Source organism: Coregonus clupeaformis, chromosome 18 (assembly GCF_020615455.1).
Source record: "Coregonus clupeaformis isolate EN_2021a chromosome 18, ASM2061545v1, whole genome shotgun sequence".
Lineage (NCBI taxonomy): Eukaryota > Metazoa > Chordata > Actinopteri > Salmoniformes > Salmonidae > Coregonus > Coregonus clupeaformis.
In genome coordinates, this window is record NC_059209.1 from 56161273 (window position 1) to 56180253 (window position 18981).

Sequence of the window (18981 nt, forward strand, 5' to 3'; positions counted from 1 at the left end):
TCTCCGACCGCAAGGCACTACAGAGGGTAGTGCGTACGGCCCAGTACATCACTGGGGCCAAGCTTCCTGCCATCCAGCACCTCTATACCAGGCGGTGACAGAGGAAGGCCCTTAAAATTGCCAAAGACTCCAGCTACCCTAGTCATAGACTGTTCTCTGCTACCTCACGGCAAGCGGTACCGGAGTGCCATGTGTAGGTCGAAAAGGCTTCTTAACAGCTTCTACCCCCAAGCCATAAGAATCCTGAACAGCTAATCAAATGGCTACCTGGACTATTTGCATTGTCCCCCCCACCTTTTTTTACGCTGCTGCTACTCGCTGTTTATTATCTATGCATAGTCACTTTAACTCTACCCACATGTACATATTACCTCATTTACCTCAACTAACCTGTGCCCCCGCACATTGACTCTGTACCGGTACCCCCTGTATATAGCCTCGCTACTGTTATTTTACTGTTGCTCTTTAATTTGTACTTATCTATTTTTTAGTTAACACTTATTTTTCTTAAAACTGCATTGTTGGTTAAGAGCCTGTTTTATTCGGCGCATGTGATAAATACAATTTGATGAAAATATTTTTATGTTTTGATATGCCAACGTGTTTACTCTAGGACCTAGGTCATTCACAGTGATCTGAAAGGCTAATAAGAGTACTACTGAAATGCAGTGAACAAAAATACACTGCTCAAAAAAATTAAGGGAACACTTAAACAACACAATGTAACTCTAAGTCAATCACACTTCTGTGAAATCAAACTGTCCACTTAGGAAGCAACACTGATTGACAATACATTTCACATGTTGTTGTGCAAATGGAATAGACAACAGGTGGAAATTATAGGCAATTAGCAAGACACCCCCAATAAAGAAGTGGTTCTGCAGGTGGTGACCACAGACCACTTCTCAGTTCCTATGCTTCCTGGCTGATGTTTTGGTCACTTTTGAATGCTGGCGGTGCTTTCACTCTAGTGGTAGCATGAGACGGAGTCTACAACCCACACAAGTGGCTCAGGTAGTGCAGCTCATCCAGGATGGCACATCAATGCGAGCTGTGGCAAGAAGGTTTGCTGTGTCTGTCAGCGTAGTGTTCAGAGCATGGAGGCGCTACCAGGAGACCGGTCAGTACATCAGGAGATGTGGAGGAGGCCGTAGGAGGGCAACAACCCAGCAGCAGGACTGCTACCTCCGCCTTTGTGCAAGGAGGAGCAGGAGGAGCACTGCCAGAGCCCTGCAAAATGACCTCCAGCAGGCCACAAATGTGCATGTGTCTGCTCAAACGGTCAGAAACAGACTCCATGAGGGTGGTATGAGGGCCCGACGTCCACAGGTGGGGGTTGTGCTTACAGCCCAACACCGTGCAGGACGTTTGGCATTTGCCAGAGAACACCAAGATTGGCAAATTCGCCACTGGCGCCCTGTGCTCTTCACAGATGAAAGCAGGTTCACACTGAGCACATGTGACAGACATGACAGAGTCTGGAGACGCCGTGGAGAACGTTCTGCTGCCTGCAACATCCTCCAGCATGACCAGTTTGGCGGTGGGTCAGTCATGGTGTGGGGTGGCATTTCTTTGGGGGGCCGCACAGCCCTCCATGTGCTCGCCAGAGGTAGCCTGACTGCCATTAGGTACCGAGATGAGATCCTCAGACCCCTTGTGAGACCATATGCTGGTCCGGTTGGCCCTGGGTTCCTCCTAATGCAAGACAACGCTAGACCTCATGTGGCTGGAGTGTGTCAGCAGTTCCTGCAAGAGGAAGGCATTGATGCTATGGACTGGCCCGCCCGTTCCCCAGACCTGAATCCAATTGAGCACATCTGGGACATCATGTCTCGCTCCATCCACCAACGCCACGTTGCACCACAGACTGTCCAGGAGTTGGCGGATGCTTTAGTCCAGGTCTGGGAGGAGATCCCTCAGGAGACCATCCGCCACCTCATCAGGAGCATGCCCAGGCGTTGTAGGGAGGTCATACAGGCACGTGGAGGCCACACACACTACTGAGCCTCATTTTGACTTGTTTTAAGGACATTACATCAAAGTTGGATCAGCCTGTAGTGTGGTTTTTCCACTTTAATTTTGAGGGTGACTCCAAATCCAGACCTCCATGGGTTGATACATTTGATTTCCATTGATCATTTTTGTGTGATTTTGTTGTCAGCACATTCAACTATGTAAAGAAAAAAGTATTTAATAAGATTATTTCATTCATTCAGATCTAGGATGTGTTATTTTAGTGTTCCCTTTAATTTTTTTGAGCAGTGTATAAACGCAACATGTAAAGTGTTGGTCCTATGTTTCATGAGCTGAAATAAAAGAAACCAGAAATGTTCCATATGCACAAAAAAATTACTTAACTCCAATTGTGTGCACAAATTAGTTTACATCCCTGTTAGTGAGCATTTCTATTTTGCCAAGATAATACATACACTTGACAGGTGTGGTATATCAAGAAGCTGATTAAACAGCATAATCATTACACAGGTACACCTTGAGCTTGGGACAATAAAAACCAACTCTAAAATGTGCAGTTTTGTCACAGAACACAATGCCACAGATGAGGGAGTGTGCAATTGGCATGCTGACTGCAGGAATGTCCACCAGAGCTGTTGCCAGAGAATTGAATGTTAATTTCTCTACCATAAGCCGCCTCCATCGTCGTTTTGGTGAATTTAGCAGTACATCCAACCAGCCTCACAACCGCAGACCACGTGTAACCACGCCAGCCCAGGACCTCCACATCTGGCTTCTTCACCTGCGGGATCGTCTGAGACCAGCCACCCGGACAGCTGATGAAACTGTGGGTTTGCACAACCAAATAATTCCTGCAGAAACTGTCAGAAATCGTCTCAGGGAAGCTCATATGCGTGCTCTTCGTCCTCACCAGGGTCTTGACCAGACTGTTTGGCATCGTAACCAACTTCAGTGGGCAAATGCTCACCTTCGATGGCCACTGGCATGCTGGAGAAGTGTGCCCTTCACTGATGAATCCTGGTTTAATGTAGATGGCAGACAGTGTGTATGGCGTCGTGTGGGCGAGTGGTTTGCTGATGTCAACGTTGTGAACATAGTGCCCCATGGTGGCGGTGGGGTTACGGTATGGGCAGGCATAAGCTACGGACAACGAACACAATTGCATTTTATCGATGGCAATTTGAATGCACAGAGATACCATGACGAGATCCAGAGGACCATTGTCGTGCCATTCATCCGCCGCTGTCACCTCATGTTTTAGCATGATAATGGCCCCATGTCGTAAGGATCTCATTGACTTTGAAAGAGGGGTCTCAAAGGAGCATAGGGGGTTTAAAGGGTGTATCTCAGTCACCAGATCTCAACCCAATTTAACACTTATGGGAGATTCTGGAGCGGCGCCTGAGACCGCATTTTCCACCATTATCAACGAAACACCAAATGATAGAATTTCTTGTGGAAGAATGGTGTTGCATCCCTCCAATAGAGTTCCAGACGCTTGTAGAATCTATGCCAAGGCGCATTGAAGCTGTTCTGGAGGCTCGTGGTGGCCCAATGCCCTATTAAGACACTTTATGTTGGTGTTTCCTTTATTTTGGCAGTTATCTGTACATATATAATTAGCCAACATCTCAAAGTGTAGCCTGAAATGTGATATGTCCACACCGATGCTGACATGAGGGAGGCGCCAGAAAATGTAGCCAAACTTTTAATTACATAAATATAGACTAAATGGCAGTCATGTTTGACAAATATAATGTAGGATAATTAACATTAATGTCTAAAGGCTTGATTCTGTTGACATACTCGAGGCACAGTTCGTTCAGATCAAATGGTCACGAGCCGAGAGAAAGCCACATCACGTACTTTGCAATCTGAGTGGAGGCAGTCAGCGTTTTGAAACAATTTAACCATAAACTTAATGGTTTAAAACCTGGATGTTTTATGGCATTTTATGAGGCATGTCTTATCTTGTTTCAAAGTAGCCTAGCCAAAATCAGACCATAGAAATGTTGAGGGAATGATTTTATAAACACTTCCTTATACTATTGAAACCAGCATTTCTATAATGTTCTATTGGTTTTAAAATCAACCTTCTTTCATTGTCCAGCAGCCAAAGACACAATCTTAGTAATATTAGCAACCCATGCTAGTTGTTGCATCTTTAGATCTCCCCTCTTTCATCTCTGTCACATGAAACCGCTCGCATGTGCGGTGCGCTTTTTAGAACTGTGTGTTCCCGCTAATTGCATTTTGGAACATTCACACTTATCCTATACTGCTTGTGCGCATTGCTGCGCTTACCGAACAGCCGGTTGCCTCTGGAGACCTGCAGAACCAAAAGCATATTTAGCAGCGGGGGAATCCAATCATAAAATGAGGAACTGAGTCTGTGGTGCAAAGGCCAATAAAGCCAGTAGCTGCCTTGTCGCTTTACAGTGGGAACATTTTTACCAATCAAACTAATCATGGTGTATTTGAATGCAGACAAGATCCCAAGGCACAGTTTATACTTCCTGACAAACTGAAGTGTTTCAGAGGTTGATAAGTTGCATTTGTTTTGTCTTTTCATTTTGTTGTTTGCTCTCCCATAATGTGATGAGTTCGAGGGTTGACTAACTGCAGAGATCTGCATCAGTCTCTGGCTGGCTCATTGTCAGCATTATGGTGTTTTGACCCTGCTGTGGGCTAATGGTGTCTGGAAAAGCGGAGTGTCATTATAATAAAGGGATGCACATTACTGATGAAAATAGACCTTCCAGCTACCCATTGGCATAGAAGACATGATGCAGATGTCATTCCTCAGTATCATGTCTAGACAGCAGGTTTGCAATCTCCAGTTTATGGTTAGAGGATCTGCAGTAGTTTAATGTTTCATAATGGAAAGGTTAAGAATGATTGCATGTAGACTTGTATTTTGTTATGCTATACACACTACCTTTTGAAGTTATTGCATTGTTATTCTGTCACTGTGTTTAATTACTTTCAACACATCAAAATATTCCCCACACAAACTTAATTCTAAATTGTCATCTTTCATTGTTACAGACATTCACGACGACAAGGTATATTGTTATAAATAAGAAATAAGGGCCATACAGTACATTCTGAGGTTACTGCCACAATTATTTGCAACCTTTCCTTGTAGGACAGCCACAGTGTGGAAGAATCTTAACCCTTTCTGGGGTGAAGAATACACACTGCACCTCCCAATGGGGTTCCACTCTCTCTCCTTCTATGTCATGGATGAGGACACCATTGGGTAAGATGGTCTTCAACAGCTGTCAAAGATAATTCAGAGAATTGTTGTAGTTTGTCCACAAACTAGTTGATAATGGTCTATAAACAGGTTATATCTATATAACCTGTAAAGGGATCATAGTTTTGTAATGTAAGAGATTTTCATGATTGTGTTTGCTTGTTTAGCAGAGGCTGTGACTGAGAGTTTTGTTAGCCAGACAGACTGGGGTAGGAGCCATGGATGTGTGTTTTGGAAAAAACTGCATACTTTGAATAAACAAACATCAACACGCAGATGGTACCACAGATTGAGAAATGAAAGATAACCTCAGTATTTTCTTTCTTCTCCTAATCAACAATCTCGTCAGTCTATGAATATATTCTAGCTGTTATATCAGGGAACTCTATAGAATATTAAGTTCTTTTGTAATTTCCACTTAAAAATTTCAGACTTGATTTGCCCAAACGAAAAATGTATCAGCCCCTACAAAAATGTCAATTAATTATAATCCACATAATAATTCACATTTCCTGTTGCTGCTGGATTATTTTCATGCTGTGTGAAGCAGGGTCAATTTATGATAGTGTATCTGTATTTTCTATAAGAAGTTTTTATTAATATGGTATTGTGGTATTAAAATGCTCTCTTTTTTGCCCTAGCCATGATGACGTCATTGGAAAGATATCGCTGAGCAAAGACTCCATCGGGGCCCAGGCTAAAGGTATACCTGATCACTATGCCACAATACTGTTGGTGTCTTTAAATTAAAGGGAGGCACCATCATGGTGGGGAAAAACTACCAGCACAGAAACAATACTAAATGCTTATTGATTTGCAGTGCTGCGGTTGATATCTGTGGGTCTTCTCTGCCTATGCCATGCTAGAGAGGGCAAGCCAAATTATTCCTATGACTCTGAGTAAGGCTCTGCGATGTAGGTCACTGTGATTGAGGAGCTGGGCCTTTTCTAGGTCCTCTTGCTGGGAAATGTTGCCAGTATATTCTCACACATCCATGGGTTAATTTAGAGATTTATTTTCTGACTTACGCTTGTTCATTTGCTCACATACTGTCCACCTCTTTTCTCTACTGATTTGTCTCAATGAGCAAGAAGGCTCCCATTTCATTGGACAGGCAACATGCAGAGGGAACGGCCTGTACATGGTTACATTTGAGCAGGATTGCTCTTTGAATCAGGGTTTGCATCAACTCCAGGATCATTCATTGTACCGTGCAGCTGTCCTTTTGTCTGAAACCCCACTGTAGTCTGTGAGAAGCAGCCAAAGCTTTTCAAACAGTCAGCCTGCAGCTTTCTTCACCACAGCACACCTGGCTCTCATACAGTGGCTTTTAACGTGGGAATTAGTTAGAATTTCTAGCATAATGGTATAGCCATGCAGTGCTTTTTCTTATCCATGGCAACTAGGTAAAAAACCCAGAAGAAAAAAATAACAAGTTGATTTGTTAGAAATATATTGTTACTTTGAATGTGTTTTATTGCTACATAAAACTAAATGTGAAAGCTTTTCTGTTAGTTAGTGTCTGATACCAGTCCTCTCTCCTGGGAACATTCTGCATTCAGTCCGGTGATTCACTGCAACATGTTGCCACTGAGTCAACAACTCCTTCACAGGATCTTAGGAACTCCTTCACAGGATCTCTCCTCTTTTGGCTGTGAAACTGAAGTCACTGCCCTCGCCACCTTGTATCTCATCCAGAAATGTCAGCAGCAGTGCCCATATTATTACAAACAAACAATCTTCTTGTCTTTTGATATACTGTACCTTCAGAAAGTATTCACACCCCTTGACTTTTGAAACATTTTGTTTTGTTAAAAATGAAAAGCTGAAATGTCTTGAGTCAATAAGTATTCAATCCCTTTTTTATGGTAAGCTTAAATAAATTCAGGATTTGCTTAGCAAGTCAGATAATAAGTTGCATTGACTCTGTGTGCAATAATAGGGTTTAAAATGATATTTGAATGACTACCTCATCTCTGTACCTCATATCTGTACCCCACACATACAATTATCTGTAAGGTCCCTCAGTTGAGCAGTGAATTTCAAACACAGATTCAACCACAAAGACCAGGGAGTTTTTCCAATGCCTCGCCGAAGAAGGGCATCTATTGGTAGATGGGTAGAAAAAAAAAAAAAAAAGAGCAGACATTGAATATCTCTTTGAGCATGATGAAGTTATTAATTACACTTTGGATGGTATATCAATACACCCAGTCACTACAAAGATACAGGCGTCCTTCCTAACTGAGTTGCCGGAGAGGAAGGAAACCGCTCAGGGATTTCACCATGAGGCCAATGGTGACTTTAAAACAGTTACAGAGTTTAATGGCTGTGATGGAGGATGGATCAACAACATTGTAGTTACTCCCCAATCCTAACCTAATTGACAGAGTGAAAAGAAGGAAGCCTGTATAGAATAAAATGTTTCTAAACATGCATCCTGTTTGCAACAAGGCACTAAAGTAATACTACAAATAATGTGGCAAAGCAATTAACTTTTTGTTCTGAAAACAAAGTGTTATGTTTGGAGCAAATCCAATACAACACATTACTGAGTACTTCTCTCCATATTTTCAAGCATAGTGGTGGCTACATCATGTTATGGGTATGCTTGTAATCATTAAGGACTGGGGAGTTTTTCAGGATAAAAAAATTAACAGAATGGAGCTAAGCACAGGCAAAAGCCTAGAGGAAAACCTGGTTAAGTCTGCTTTCCACCAAACACTGGGAGATTAATTCACCTTTCAGCTGGACAGTAACCTAAAATAAGGCCAAATCTACACTGGAGTTGCTTACCAAGAAGACGGCGAATGTTCCTGAGTGGCCGAGTTACAGTTTTGACTTAAATCTACTTGAAAATCTATGGCAAGACCTGCAAATTGTTGTCTAGCAATGATCAACAACCAATTTGACAGAGCTTGAAGAATTTTGAAAAGAATAATGGGCAAATGTTGTGGAAAGCTTTTAGAGCAGGGTTCCCCAACTGGAAATCAGCTCCAAGTGATTTTAATTTGGTAAATCTGTTCCCAAGTATTTCCACGCATAACAAAGAGACGTGATCATATACAAATGTAAGTAAGGTTTGAAATTATTATGTTTGAGTCAAATATTAAATATGTTTGGGCTTCTTGCAGTCAATTTGCAGTATACAAATTATTTGTAGTTATGTTCCGGCCCCCTGACCATCCGCTCAAGAAAGAATTGTCCCGTGGCTGAATCTAGTTGATGATCCCTGTCTTAGAGACTTACCCAGAAAGACTTGCAGCTGTAATTGCTGCCAAAGGTGCTTCTACAAAGTATTTACTCAGTGGTGTGAAAAAAAGTTAAACAGCTGCACCATTGAGAGCATCTTGACTGGCTGCATCACCGCTTGGTATGGCAATTGTTTGGCATCCGACCGCAAGGTGCTACAAAGGGTAGTAAATGTGGTCCTCTGTAGCTCAGCTGGTAGAGCACGGCGCTTGTAACGCCAAGGTAGTGGGTTCGATCCCCGGGACCACCCATACACAAAAATGTATGCACGCATGACTGTAAGTCGCTTTGGATAAAAGCGTCTGCTAAATGGCATATTATTATTACATCACTGGGGCCAAGCTCCCTGCCATCCAGGACCTCTATACCAGACAGTGTCAGAGGAAGGCCCTAAAAATTGTCAAAGACTTCAGTCACCCAAGTCATAGACTGTTCTCTCTGCTACCGCACGGCAAGCGGTATCGATGCACCAAGTCTGAAACCATCAGGACCCTGAACAGCTTCTATCCCCAAGCTATAAGACTGCTAAATAGTCAGTTAAATAGTTAACCAATAGCTACCCGGAATATCTGCATTGACCCTCACTCATCTCTTTTGACTCATCACATATGCTGCTGTTACTGTTTATTATCTATCCCTTTGCCTAGTCACTTTACCCCTACCTATATGTACATATCTACCTCAATTACCACATACCCCTGCACATTGACTCGGTACTGGTACCACGTGTATATAGACAATTTATTTTCTATTTATTCCAATTTTTTCATTTTTTTCTACTATTTCATTTTATTTCTCTCTGTATTGTCGGGAAGGGCCAGTAAGTCTGAACCAAGAGTTTGATATCAGATAATTTCTTAAATTAATATGTCACTTTGATTTGTCTTGTCTTCCAGGTCTCTTACTTGGTCATTTTGTAAATATATATTATTTTCTGTAACTACTACATGTGCCCATCTCATTGATGTAAAATTATTAGAGATACACAAATTGTTTTTGCACCCACCATGCGTCATGTGCGTAATGGTCATGTGAGGTGAAATGTGTATATTTTGGGATATGAGCATTCAGTTTGTTTGTTTGACCTGACGAAGATCCGTTTCGGATCGAAACATTGTCAATAAAGCGGTGAATTTTGAGCTTTAACAGTGTGCAGGCCTTCTTGTTCTTTACTTGTTATTTACTAGGGCCAGTATGTAAGCATTTCACTGTTAGTCTACACCTGTTGTTTACGAAGCATGTGACAAATTACATTTGATTTGAATACTTATGTAAATGAGATCTGTATTTCATTTTCAATACATTTGTTTTCACTTTGTCATTATTGGGTATTGTGTGTAGATGGGTGAGAAAACAAATATATTTAATCCATTTTGAATTCAGGCTGTAACAACAAAATGTGGAATAAGTCAAGGGGTATGAATACTTTCTGAAGGCACTGTATGTAGCAGACAGTGGCGGTCGGTGCCGTTTAAGATGAGGGAGGACAATAATGTTTTTATGAGCATGGCCTTATTTCTATTACAGCATATTGGATGACTGTCATTCATATTCCATTTACCCAGCTCAATGTAATATCGATAGATTTAGGCTGCTACATTATACTCACATTTTCCCTATACCAATCATGAGGTTGCTACAACCTAGCCTACGAATTAAAGTTTACAATGTAGGTGCACTGGTCTAGAGAATTATTTTGTAATCAAGGTGACAGACAGTGACATATTCAATACCACCTTGCACTCTCTTGCCTGCATCTAGCTGATTTAGGGTGTAATCATTAGTCCAACGAGAGTTTATATTGGACAAATTCAGGTATGTTTATCCGTGTTTCGTTCTGTTTGCTTCCATGTAATATTTTTATTTCAACAGAATCGGCGTAATGAATACACACCTAACCACCCGGAAACACAGTTCACTTTCATAGCAGCCACATACAAACAGCATGATCACTTTGCTCATTGTATAATTCCTTCTCGCATCTACGCTGTCCTCCTACTGTACACCTTCATTGAAAAACAGTGTGCTTTAATTAATTATTTGGTGACGTGAATATATGTAGTATAGTTTTTTTCTAAAAAGGATAACTTTTTGAATGTTCTACTATTTTTATTTTATTTATTACAGAGTCAAGACCAAGACCAGAAAATTGCGAGTCCAATTCTAGACCATGATTGTAATTGTGTCAAATCGCCACCATAATAAGAGTTAAAAATGTCCAGTATTTCTGTGTTGATATTTCAAAAGAACAAATGGATTCTTTAGACATTCAGAATGGTGAAAAAATACATGCGAGGGAAAATAGAGAGCCACTCTACAAATGAACACTAACCCAAACAGGTCTATAATAGATACAAATACTATGTTATAACTTCCCCCGGTCTCCCCAAATAATAGTGGGCATATAACTTTCAAACAATTTCTCCCATTCTTCCCTACCAGCGAATCAAGGAAATTCTGACGAGAGTGACAAGGATATTGAGGATATTTTTCAACTAAAGTAAAGGACAGTAATTCTATGAGTAAAGTAGGAAGCCCAGGTTTCAATGGGCGATAACATATTAATGGGTCATTAACAGAGTGTGGATATATGGCCTGACCAAGCGGTTTTATGCGCTGAGTGAATGGGAGCTGAGTTTTTATACTCCTCTGGTCTTGGCTGGTATCTGAAAGAAATTACGAGTTTTCATTGTCTGAGACCGAGTCAAGACCGAGTAAAAATGTATCCAACCCTGAGACAAGACAGAGACGCTCAATATGTGGTCTCAAGTACTACAACACTGCTGATGGGCTTTATTAAATGCCACATACACTTCATGACCAAAAGTATGTGGACACCTGCTCGTCGAACATCTCATTCCAAAATCATGGCCATTAATATGGAGCTGGTCCCGCTTTGCTGCTACAGTGAGGGGAAAAAAGTATTTGATCCCCAGCTGATTTTGTACGTTTGCTCACTGACAATGAAATGATCAGTCTATAATTTTAATAGTAGGTTTATTTGAACAGTGAGAGACAGAATAACAACAAAATAATCCAGAAAAACGCATGTCAAAAATGTTATAAATTGATTTGCATTTTAATGTGGGAAATAAGTATTTGACCCCCTCTCAATCAGAAAGATTTCTGGCTCCCAGGTATCTTTTATACAGGTAACGAGCTGAGATTAGGAGCACACTCTTAAAGACAGTGCTCCTATCTCAGTTTGTTACCTGTTTAAAAGACACCTGTCCACAGAAGCAATCAATCAATCAGATTCCAAACTATCCACCATGGCCAAGACCAAAGAGCTCTCCAAGGATGTCAGGGACAAGATTGTAGACCTACACAAGGCTGGAATGGGCTACAAGACCATCGCCAAGCAGCTTGGTGAGAAGGTGACAACAGTTGGTGCGATTATTCGCAAATGGAAGAAACACAAAATACTGTCAGTCTCCCTCGGCCTGGGGCTCCATGCAAGTCTCACCTCGTGGAGTTGCAATGATCATGAGAACGGTGAGGAATCAGCCCAGAACTACACGGGAGGATCTTCACAATGATCTCAAGGCAGCTGGGACCATAGTCACCAAGAAAACAATTGGTAACACACTACACGTGAAGGACGGAAATCCTGCAGCGCCCGCAAGGTCCCCCTGCTCAAGAAAGCACATATACAGGGCCGTCTGAAGTTTGCCAATGAACATCTGAATGATTCAGAGGAGAACTGGGTGAAAGTGTTGTGGTCAGATGAGACCAAAATCGAACTCTTTGGCATCAACTCAACTCGCCGTGTTTGGAGGAGGAGGAATGCTGCCTATGACCCCAAGGACACCATCCCCACCGTCAAACATGGAGGTGGAAACATTATGCTTTGGGGGTGTTTTTCTGCTAAGGGGACAGGACAACTTCACCGCATCAAAGGGACGATGGACGGGGCCATGTACCGTCAAATCTTGGGTGAGAACCTCCTTCCCTCAGCCAGGGCATTGAAAATGGGTCGTGGATGGGTATTCCAGCATGACAATGACCCAAAACACTCGGCCAAGGCAACAAAGGAGTGGCTCAAGAAGAAGCACATTAAGGTCCTGGAGTGGCCTAGCCAGTCTCCAGACCTTAATCCCATAGAAAATCTGTGGAGGGAGCTAAAGGTTCGAGTTGCCAAACGTCAGCCTCGAAACCTTAATGACTTGGAGAAGATCTGCAAAGAGGAGTGGAACAAAAACCCTCCTGAGATGTGTGCAAACCTGGTGGCCAACTACAAGAAACGTCTGACCTCTGTGATTGCCAACAAGGGTTTTGCCACCAAGTACTAAGTCATGTTTTGCAGAGGGGTCAAATACTTATTTCCCTCATTAAAATGCAAATCAATTTATAACATTTTTGACATGCGTTTCTCTGGATTTTTTTGTCATTATTCTGTCTCTCACTATTCAAATAAACCTACCATTAAAATTATATTATATATGTCTTTGTCAGTGGGCAAACGAACAAAATCAGCAGGGGATCAAATACTTTTTTCCCTCACTGTATAACAGCCTCCACTCTTCTGGGAAGGTTTTCCACTAGATGTTGGAACATTGCTGCGGGGACTTACTTCCATTCAGCCACAAGAGCATTAGTTAGGTTGGGCACTGATGTTGGGCGATTAGGCCTGGCTCGCGGTCGGCGTTCTAATTCATCCCAAAAGGTGTTCGATGGGGCTATGTGTAGGCCAGTCAAGTTCTTCCACACCTATCTTTACAAACCATTTCTGTATGGACTTTGCTTTGTGCACGGGGGCATTGTCATGCTGAAAAAGGAAAGGGCCTTCCCCAAACTGTTGCCACAAAGTTGGAAGCACAGAATTGTCTAGAATGTAATTGTATGCTGTAGTGTTAAGATTTCCCTTCACTGGAACTAAGGGACCTAGCCCAAAATATGAAAAACAGCCCCAGACCATTATTCCTCCTCCACCAAACCTTACAGTTTGCACTATGCATTGGGGCAGGTAGCGTTCTTCTGGCAGCCGCCAAAACCAGATTCATCCATCAGACTGCCAGATGGTGAAGCGTGGTTCATCACTCCAGAGAACGCGTTTCCACTGCTCCAGAGTCCAATGGCGGCGAGCAATACACCACTCCAGCCGACGCTTGGCATTGCGCATGGTGATCTTAGGCTTGTGTGCCACTGCTCGGCCATGGAAACCCATTTCATGAAGCTCCCGACGAACAGGTATTGTGCTGATGTTGCTTCCAGAGGCCGTTTGGAACTTGGTAGTGAGTGTTGCAAACAAGGACAGACGATTTTTCAGCACTCTGAGGTCCTGTTCTTTGAGCTTGTGTTGCCTACCACTTTGCGGCTGAGCCGTTGTTGCTCCTAGACGTTTCCACAGAACAGAACTTACAGTTGACCGGGGCAGCTCTAGCAGGGCAGAAATTTGATGAACTGAATTGTTGGAAAGGTGGCATCCTATGACGGTGCCATGTTGAAAGTCACTGAGCTCTTCAGTAAGGCCATTCTACTGCCAATGTTTGTCTATGGAGATTGCATGGCTGTGTTCTCAATTTTATACACCTGTCAGCAACGGGTGTGGCTGAAATAGCCGAATCCAGTAATTTGAAGGGATGTCCACATACCTTTGTATATATGGTGTATGTGTTGTAAAATGTCACCTGTGTTTTAGGGCTGGATAACTGGCTGAATCTGACCCGGGTGGACCCAGATGAGGAGGTGCAGGGTGAGATCCACCTGGGTCTGGAGCTTCTCAGAGATGCCAAGAGGATAGGACTGCGCTGCCATTTCATAGAGGCCAGGTAAGACACACACTTTATTGCCTAGTTGATGCTACTGTAAGCCGTTATGGTCTCTTGTTGAAATGTATAACTGCTTCTTCAATCTCAAAAGGTCGTCAAAATGGTCATCCTCTGTTTGACAGATCATCATGCAGTGCTATGGGGTTGAATTCATAAAATCTGCAATGCTACCAAAAATAATTTAATGAAACTGGTTACAATTGACGGAGTCACCCATGATTCATCAAATGATATTTTGAATGAAGGAACAAAGTACTGTAAGCATATGTTTTCGTTTCAGTCGCCGCCTCCTCCTCTAACTGAAGCTAATTGTAGAGATTTTTTTCTATTGATAATGTAAAATTAACAGCCATACAGAAAGACTCATGTGAAGGTGAAATTACAGAGGAGGAACTTCTGGATGCAATTAAAGACTTTAAGTCCGGGAAAACTCCAGGGTTGGATGGCATACCAGTTGAAGTATACCAAACCTTTTTTGATATACTAAGAGGACCGTTATTAGCATGTTTTAACCACTCCTATGTAAATGGTAGATTATCAGACACTCAAGAAGTAGGTCTGATTTCATTATTACTGAAACAGGATACAAGTGGGAAATATAAAGATCCTGTCCATTTTAAAAAATTGGAGGCCCCTTACACTTCAGTGTTGTGATGAAAAAATTCTAGCAAAATGTATAGTGCATAGAATTAAAAAGGTATTGTCGGACATTATTCATTCTAATCAGACAGGTTTTTTACATGAAAGATACATTGGAGATAATATAAGGCAAGTACTGGAAACAATAGAACACTATGGAAAATCTGGGAAACCAGGCCTGCTATTCATAGCAGACTTCGAAAAGGCATTGATAAAGTACGACTGGGGTTTATATATACAGTGGGGAGAACAAGTATTTGATACACTGCCGATTTTGCAGGTTTTCCTACTTACAAAGCATGTAGAGGTCTGTAATTTTTATCATAAGTACACTTCAACTGTGAGAGACGGAATCTAAAACAAAAATCCAGAAAATCACATTGTATGATTTTTAAGTAATTGATTTGCATTTTATTGCATGACATAAGTATTTGATACATCAGAAAAGCAGAACTTAATATTTGGTACAGAAACCTTTGTTTGCAATTACAGAGATCATACGTTTCCTGTAGGTCTTGACCAGGTTTGCACACACTGCAGCAGGGATTTTGGCCCACTCCTCCATACAGACCTTCTCCAGATCCTTCAGGTTTCGGGGCTGTCGCTGGGCAATACAGACTTTCAGCTCCCTCCAAAGATTTTCTATTGGGTTCAGGTCTGGAGACTGGCTAGGCCACTCCAGGACCTTGAGATGCTTCTTACGGAGCCACTCCTTAGTTGCCCTGGCTGTGTGTTTCGGGTCGTTGTCATGCTGGAAGACCCAGCCACGACCCATCTTCAATGCTCTTACTGAGGGAAGGAGGTTGTTGGCCAAGATCTTGCGATACATGGCCCCATCCATCCTCCCCCTCAATACGGTGCAGTCGTCATGTCCCCTTTGCAGAAAAGCATCCCCAAAGAATGATGTTTCCACCTCCATGCTTCACGGTTGGGATGGTGTTCTTGGGGTTGTACTCATCCTTCTTCTTCCTCCAAACACGGCGAGTGGAGTTTAGACCAAAAAGCTCTATTTTTGTCTCATCAGACCACACGACCTTCTCCCATTCCTCCTCTGGATCATCCAGATGGTCATTGGCAAACTTCAGACGGGCCTGGACATGCGCTGGCTTGAGCAGGGGGACCTTGCGTGCGCTGCAGGATTTTAATCCATGATGGCGTAGTGTGTTACTAATGGTTTTCTTTGAGACTGTGGTCCCAGGTCTCTTCAGGTCATTGACCAGGTCCTGCCGTGTAGTTCTGGGCTGATCCCTCACCTTCCTCATGATCATTGATGCCCCACGAGGTGAGATCTTGCATGGAGCCCCAGACCGAGGGTGATTGACCGTCATCTTGAACTTCTTCCATTTTCTAATAATTGCGCCAACAGTTGTTGCCTTCTCACCAAGCTGCTTGCCTATTGTCCTGTAGCCCATCCCAGCCTTGTGCAGGTCTACAATTTTATCCCTGATGTCCTTACACAGCTCTCTGGTCTAGGCCATTGTGGAGAGGTTGGAGTCTGTTTGATTGAGTGTGTGGACAGGTGTCTTTTATACAGGTAACGATTCTTATCCAGAGCAACAGTTAGTGAGTGCATATTTTTTTATATTTTTTAAAATACTGGAATCGAACCCACAACCCTGGTGTTGCAAATGCCATGCTCTACCAACTGAGCTACATCCCTGATGAGTGGAGAACAGGAGGGCTTCTTAAAGAAAAAACGAACAGGTCTGTGAGAGCCGGAATTCTTACTGGTTGGTAGGTGATCAAATACTTATGTCATGCAATAAAATGTAAATGTATTACTTAAAAATCATACAATGTGATTTTCTGGATTTTTGTTATAGATTCCGTCTCTCACAGTTGAAGTGTACCTATGATGAAAATTACAGGCCTCTCTCATCTTTTTAAGTGGGAGAACTTGCACAATTGGTGGCTGACTAAATACTGTATATATAAACATGGGGGATTGGAAGTGATGCAGACAATTACATTGATGGAAGTTACAATCTATCTGCAATATTAAGCTGATCTACCCCCTAAAGAAAAAAAAGGAAAAAAAAATGTATTCTGCAATGCTCCTCCTTATGAGAGATACAAACTTGTTAGAACAATATTTCATGTTACCAGGAATATCACACTCCGCTTCAGTGTTTTATAAAACAGTCTCGTATGCACAATATGGAAATTGTGAGAATTTAAGGTTGATTTGGCAGAGGGATCTTAATTGTGACATTGAGGAGGATGTATGGAAAAAATGGTTTCCAATGTAGGTTGGTGTACCAGGGATACAAGGGGTAAATGTACACATTATGAGATTGTTCATAGATACTACTGGATCCCAGTTGGATTACATCAAATGGTTTATTGCTCAATAATTTCTACTGGAAATGCAAGGGTGAAGTAGGTACCTTTTTGCATGCTGTATGGGAAATGTCCCATTGTGCTCCTTTTCTGGAAGTAGGTTCTTAAAAACTTGAAGAATGGGTGGGACAGCCTATCCCAGAGTCCCCACAGCTGTGCTTATTAGGGGATATATCTTATTTACCACCAGACGTTAGCAAAGAAGAATTTGGTCTTGACTCAGTGGGTTTTCTTACTGCGGCTAGACTCATACTACATAACTGGAAGAGTGCAGATTGTCCGAAATCAACAGATTGGCTCAAACTCTTGATGGAAACTGCATCTCATGAATCAATGATAGCAAAATTACAGGAGAGGAAAGGAGAATTTAGTATGATATGGGAACACTTTTTTATTTATTTTTGTATAAACAGGTCACTAACTGGCTCTCTGTGAAAGAATCTGTCTCTAGCCGACCTCTGTGGTGAAGTCACTGTCTCTGTTCTGCTCACGCTTCATCACTGTCACTCAGCAGCTTGCCTTCTGCTCATGGATGCAGTTCAGTCTGAGTCATACTCTCACTACACTTACTGTCTCACTATCTCACTACACAGGCCCATCTAACAGGCTTCTATGCTGCTCAAAGTTCTTGCATCTTTAGATTTGGCAGAGTAATGTAAAATCTAGGGTAATATCTGCACATATCATCCCACTCATTGAATCATTCCAGCACCATGTATAGGGACAGGTAAAGGGGCAGGGTGGTTGCTCATAATATAATAATATGCCATTTAGCAGACGCTTTTATCCAAAGCGACTTACAGTCATGCGTGCATACATTTTTTGCATTAATGTGTTTCTGTTCGTTGACCTCTTAGAGACCTGGCACCAAGAGACATCTCTGGAACCTCTGACCCCTTTGCCAGAATCCTCTTCAATAACCACAGTGCAGAAACTTCGGTGAGGAGGGAGATGGGCCGGATAACAAAACATATACATGTCTGAATTATCACACATTTTAGTGGAAACAAAGACTGATTTGAGTACGTGAAATAGTAAAGGGTTTTTCTGGTGTGTGTGTGTGTGTCAGATCATTAAGAAGACTCGTTACCCACACTGGAGTGAGACCCTGGAGCTGGAGCTGGAGAACAGGGAGCTGACTGAGGGAGGGAGTGTCACAGTGGAAGTCTGGGACTGGGACATGGTGGGCAAGAATGACTTCCTGGGAAAGGTGAAGAGGTTATGTTCCTAATGTCCAATCCTTCTATGGGTTACTTATGTTATTCTGTGAGGACACATTATACTTATTTCTACTATGTAGAATCATTCATATTTTTACAAATGCAAATATGTATTGTTGGTGCTAGAGTGCCGTTTCAGTTTAGTGTATGGGATGATGTTTTGGTTATTTGTTTTCCTGCTCAGGTGGAAATCCCTTTTGCTTGCCTGCACAAGACACCTCTGTTGCAGGGTTGGTTTCGTCTGCTACCCCTGGGAAACCATGAGGATGATGCTGGGTAAGGAGAATGTGTGTGTGTTTTTTGTTAGTTTTTTTGCCAACCTTGTGCGGACCAGAAGTCCTCACAAGGATAGTAAAACAAGGAACATTCAGACAAGTGGCGACATTTCACTAGTCCCCACAAGGAAAAAGGCTATTTTAGGTTTAGGGGTTAGATTTAAGGTTAGGGTTAGAATTAGGTTTATGGCTTGGGGTTAAGGTTAGGTTTAGGGTTAGGTTTAGGGCTGGACAATATGGCCTAAAAATCA

At 42.3% G+C, this 18981-nt stretch overlaps 1 protein-coding gene across 1 annotated transcript in view; it reads left to right on the plus strand.

Annotated features, from left to right (window-relative positions):
• Positions 1-18981, plus strand: part of LOC121551355 (rasGAP-activating-like protein 1) — a 50940-nt gene that overhangs the window by 6810 nt on the left and 25149 nt on the right. The window contains exons 3-8 of the mRNA XM_041863963.1: positions 5123-5236; positions 5875-5936; positions 14127-14256; positions 18093-18174; positions 18305-18445; positions 18640-18731. Coding sequence (XP_041719897.1) covers positions 5123-5236; positions 5875-5936; positions 14127-14256; positions 18093-18174; positions 18305-18445; positions 18640-18731 — 621 coding nt within the window. The remainder of the gene's footprint in view (positions 1-5122; positions 5237-5874; positions 5937-14126; positions 14257-18092; positions 18175-18304; positions 18446-18639; positions 18732-18981) is intronic.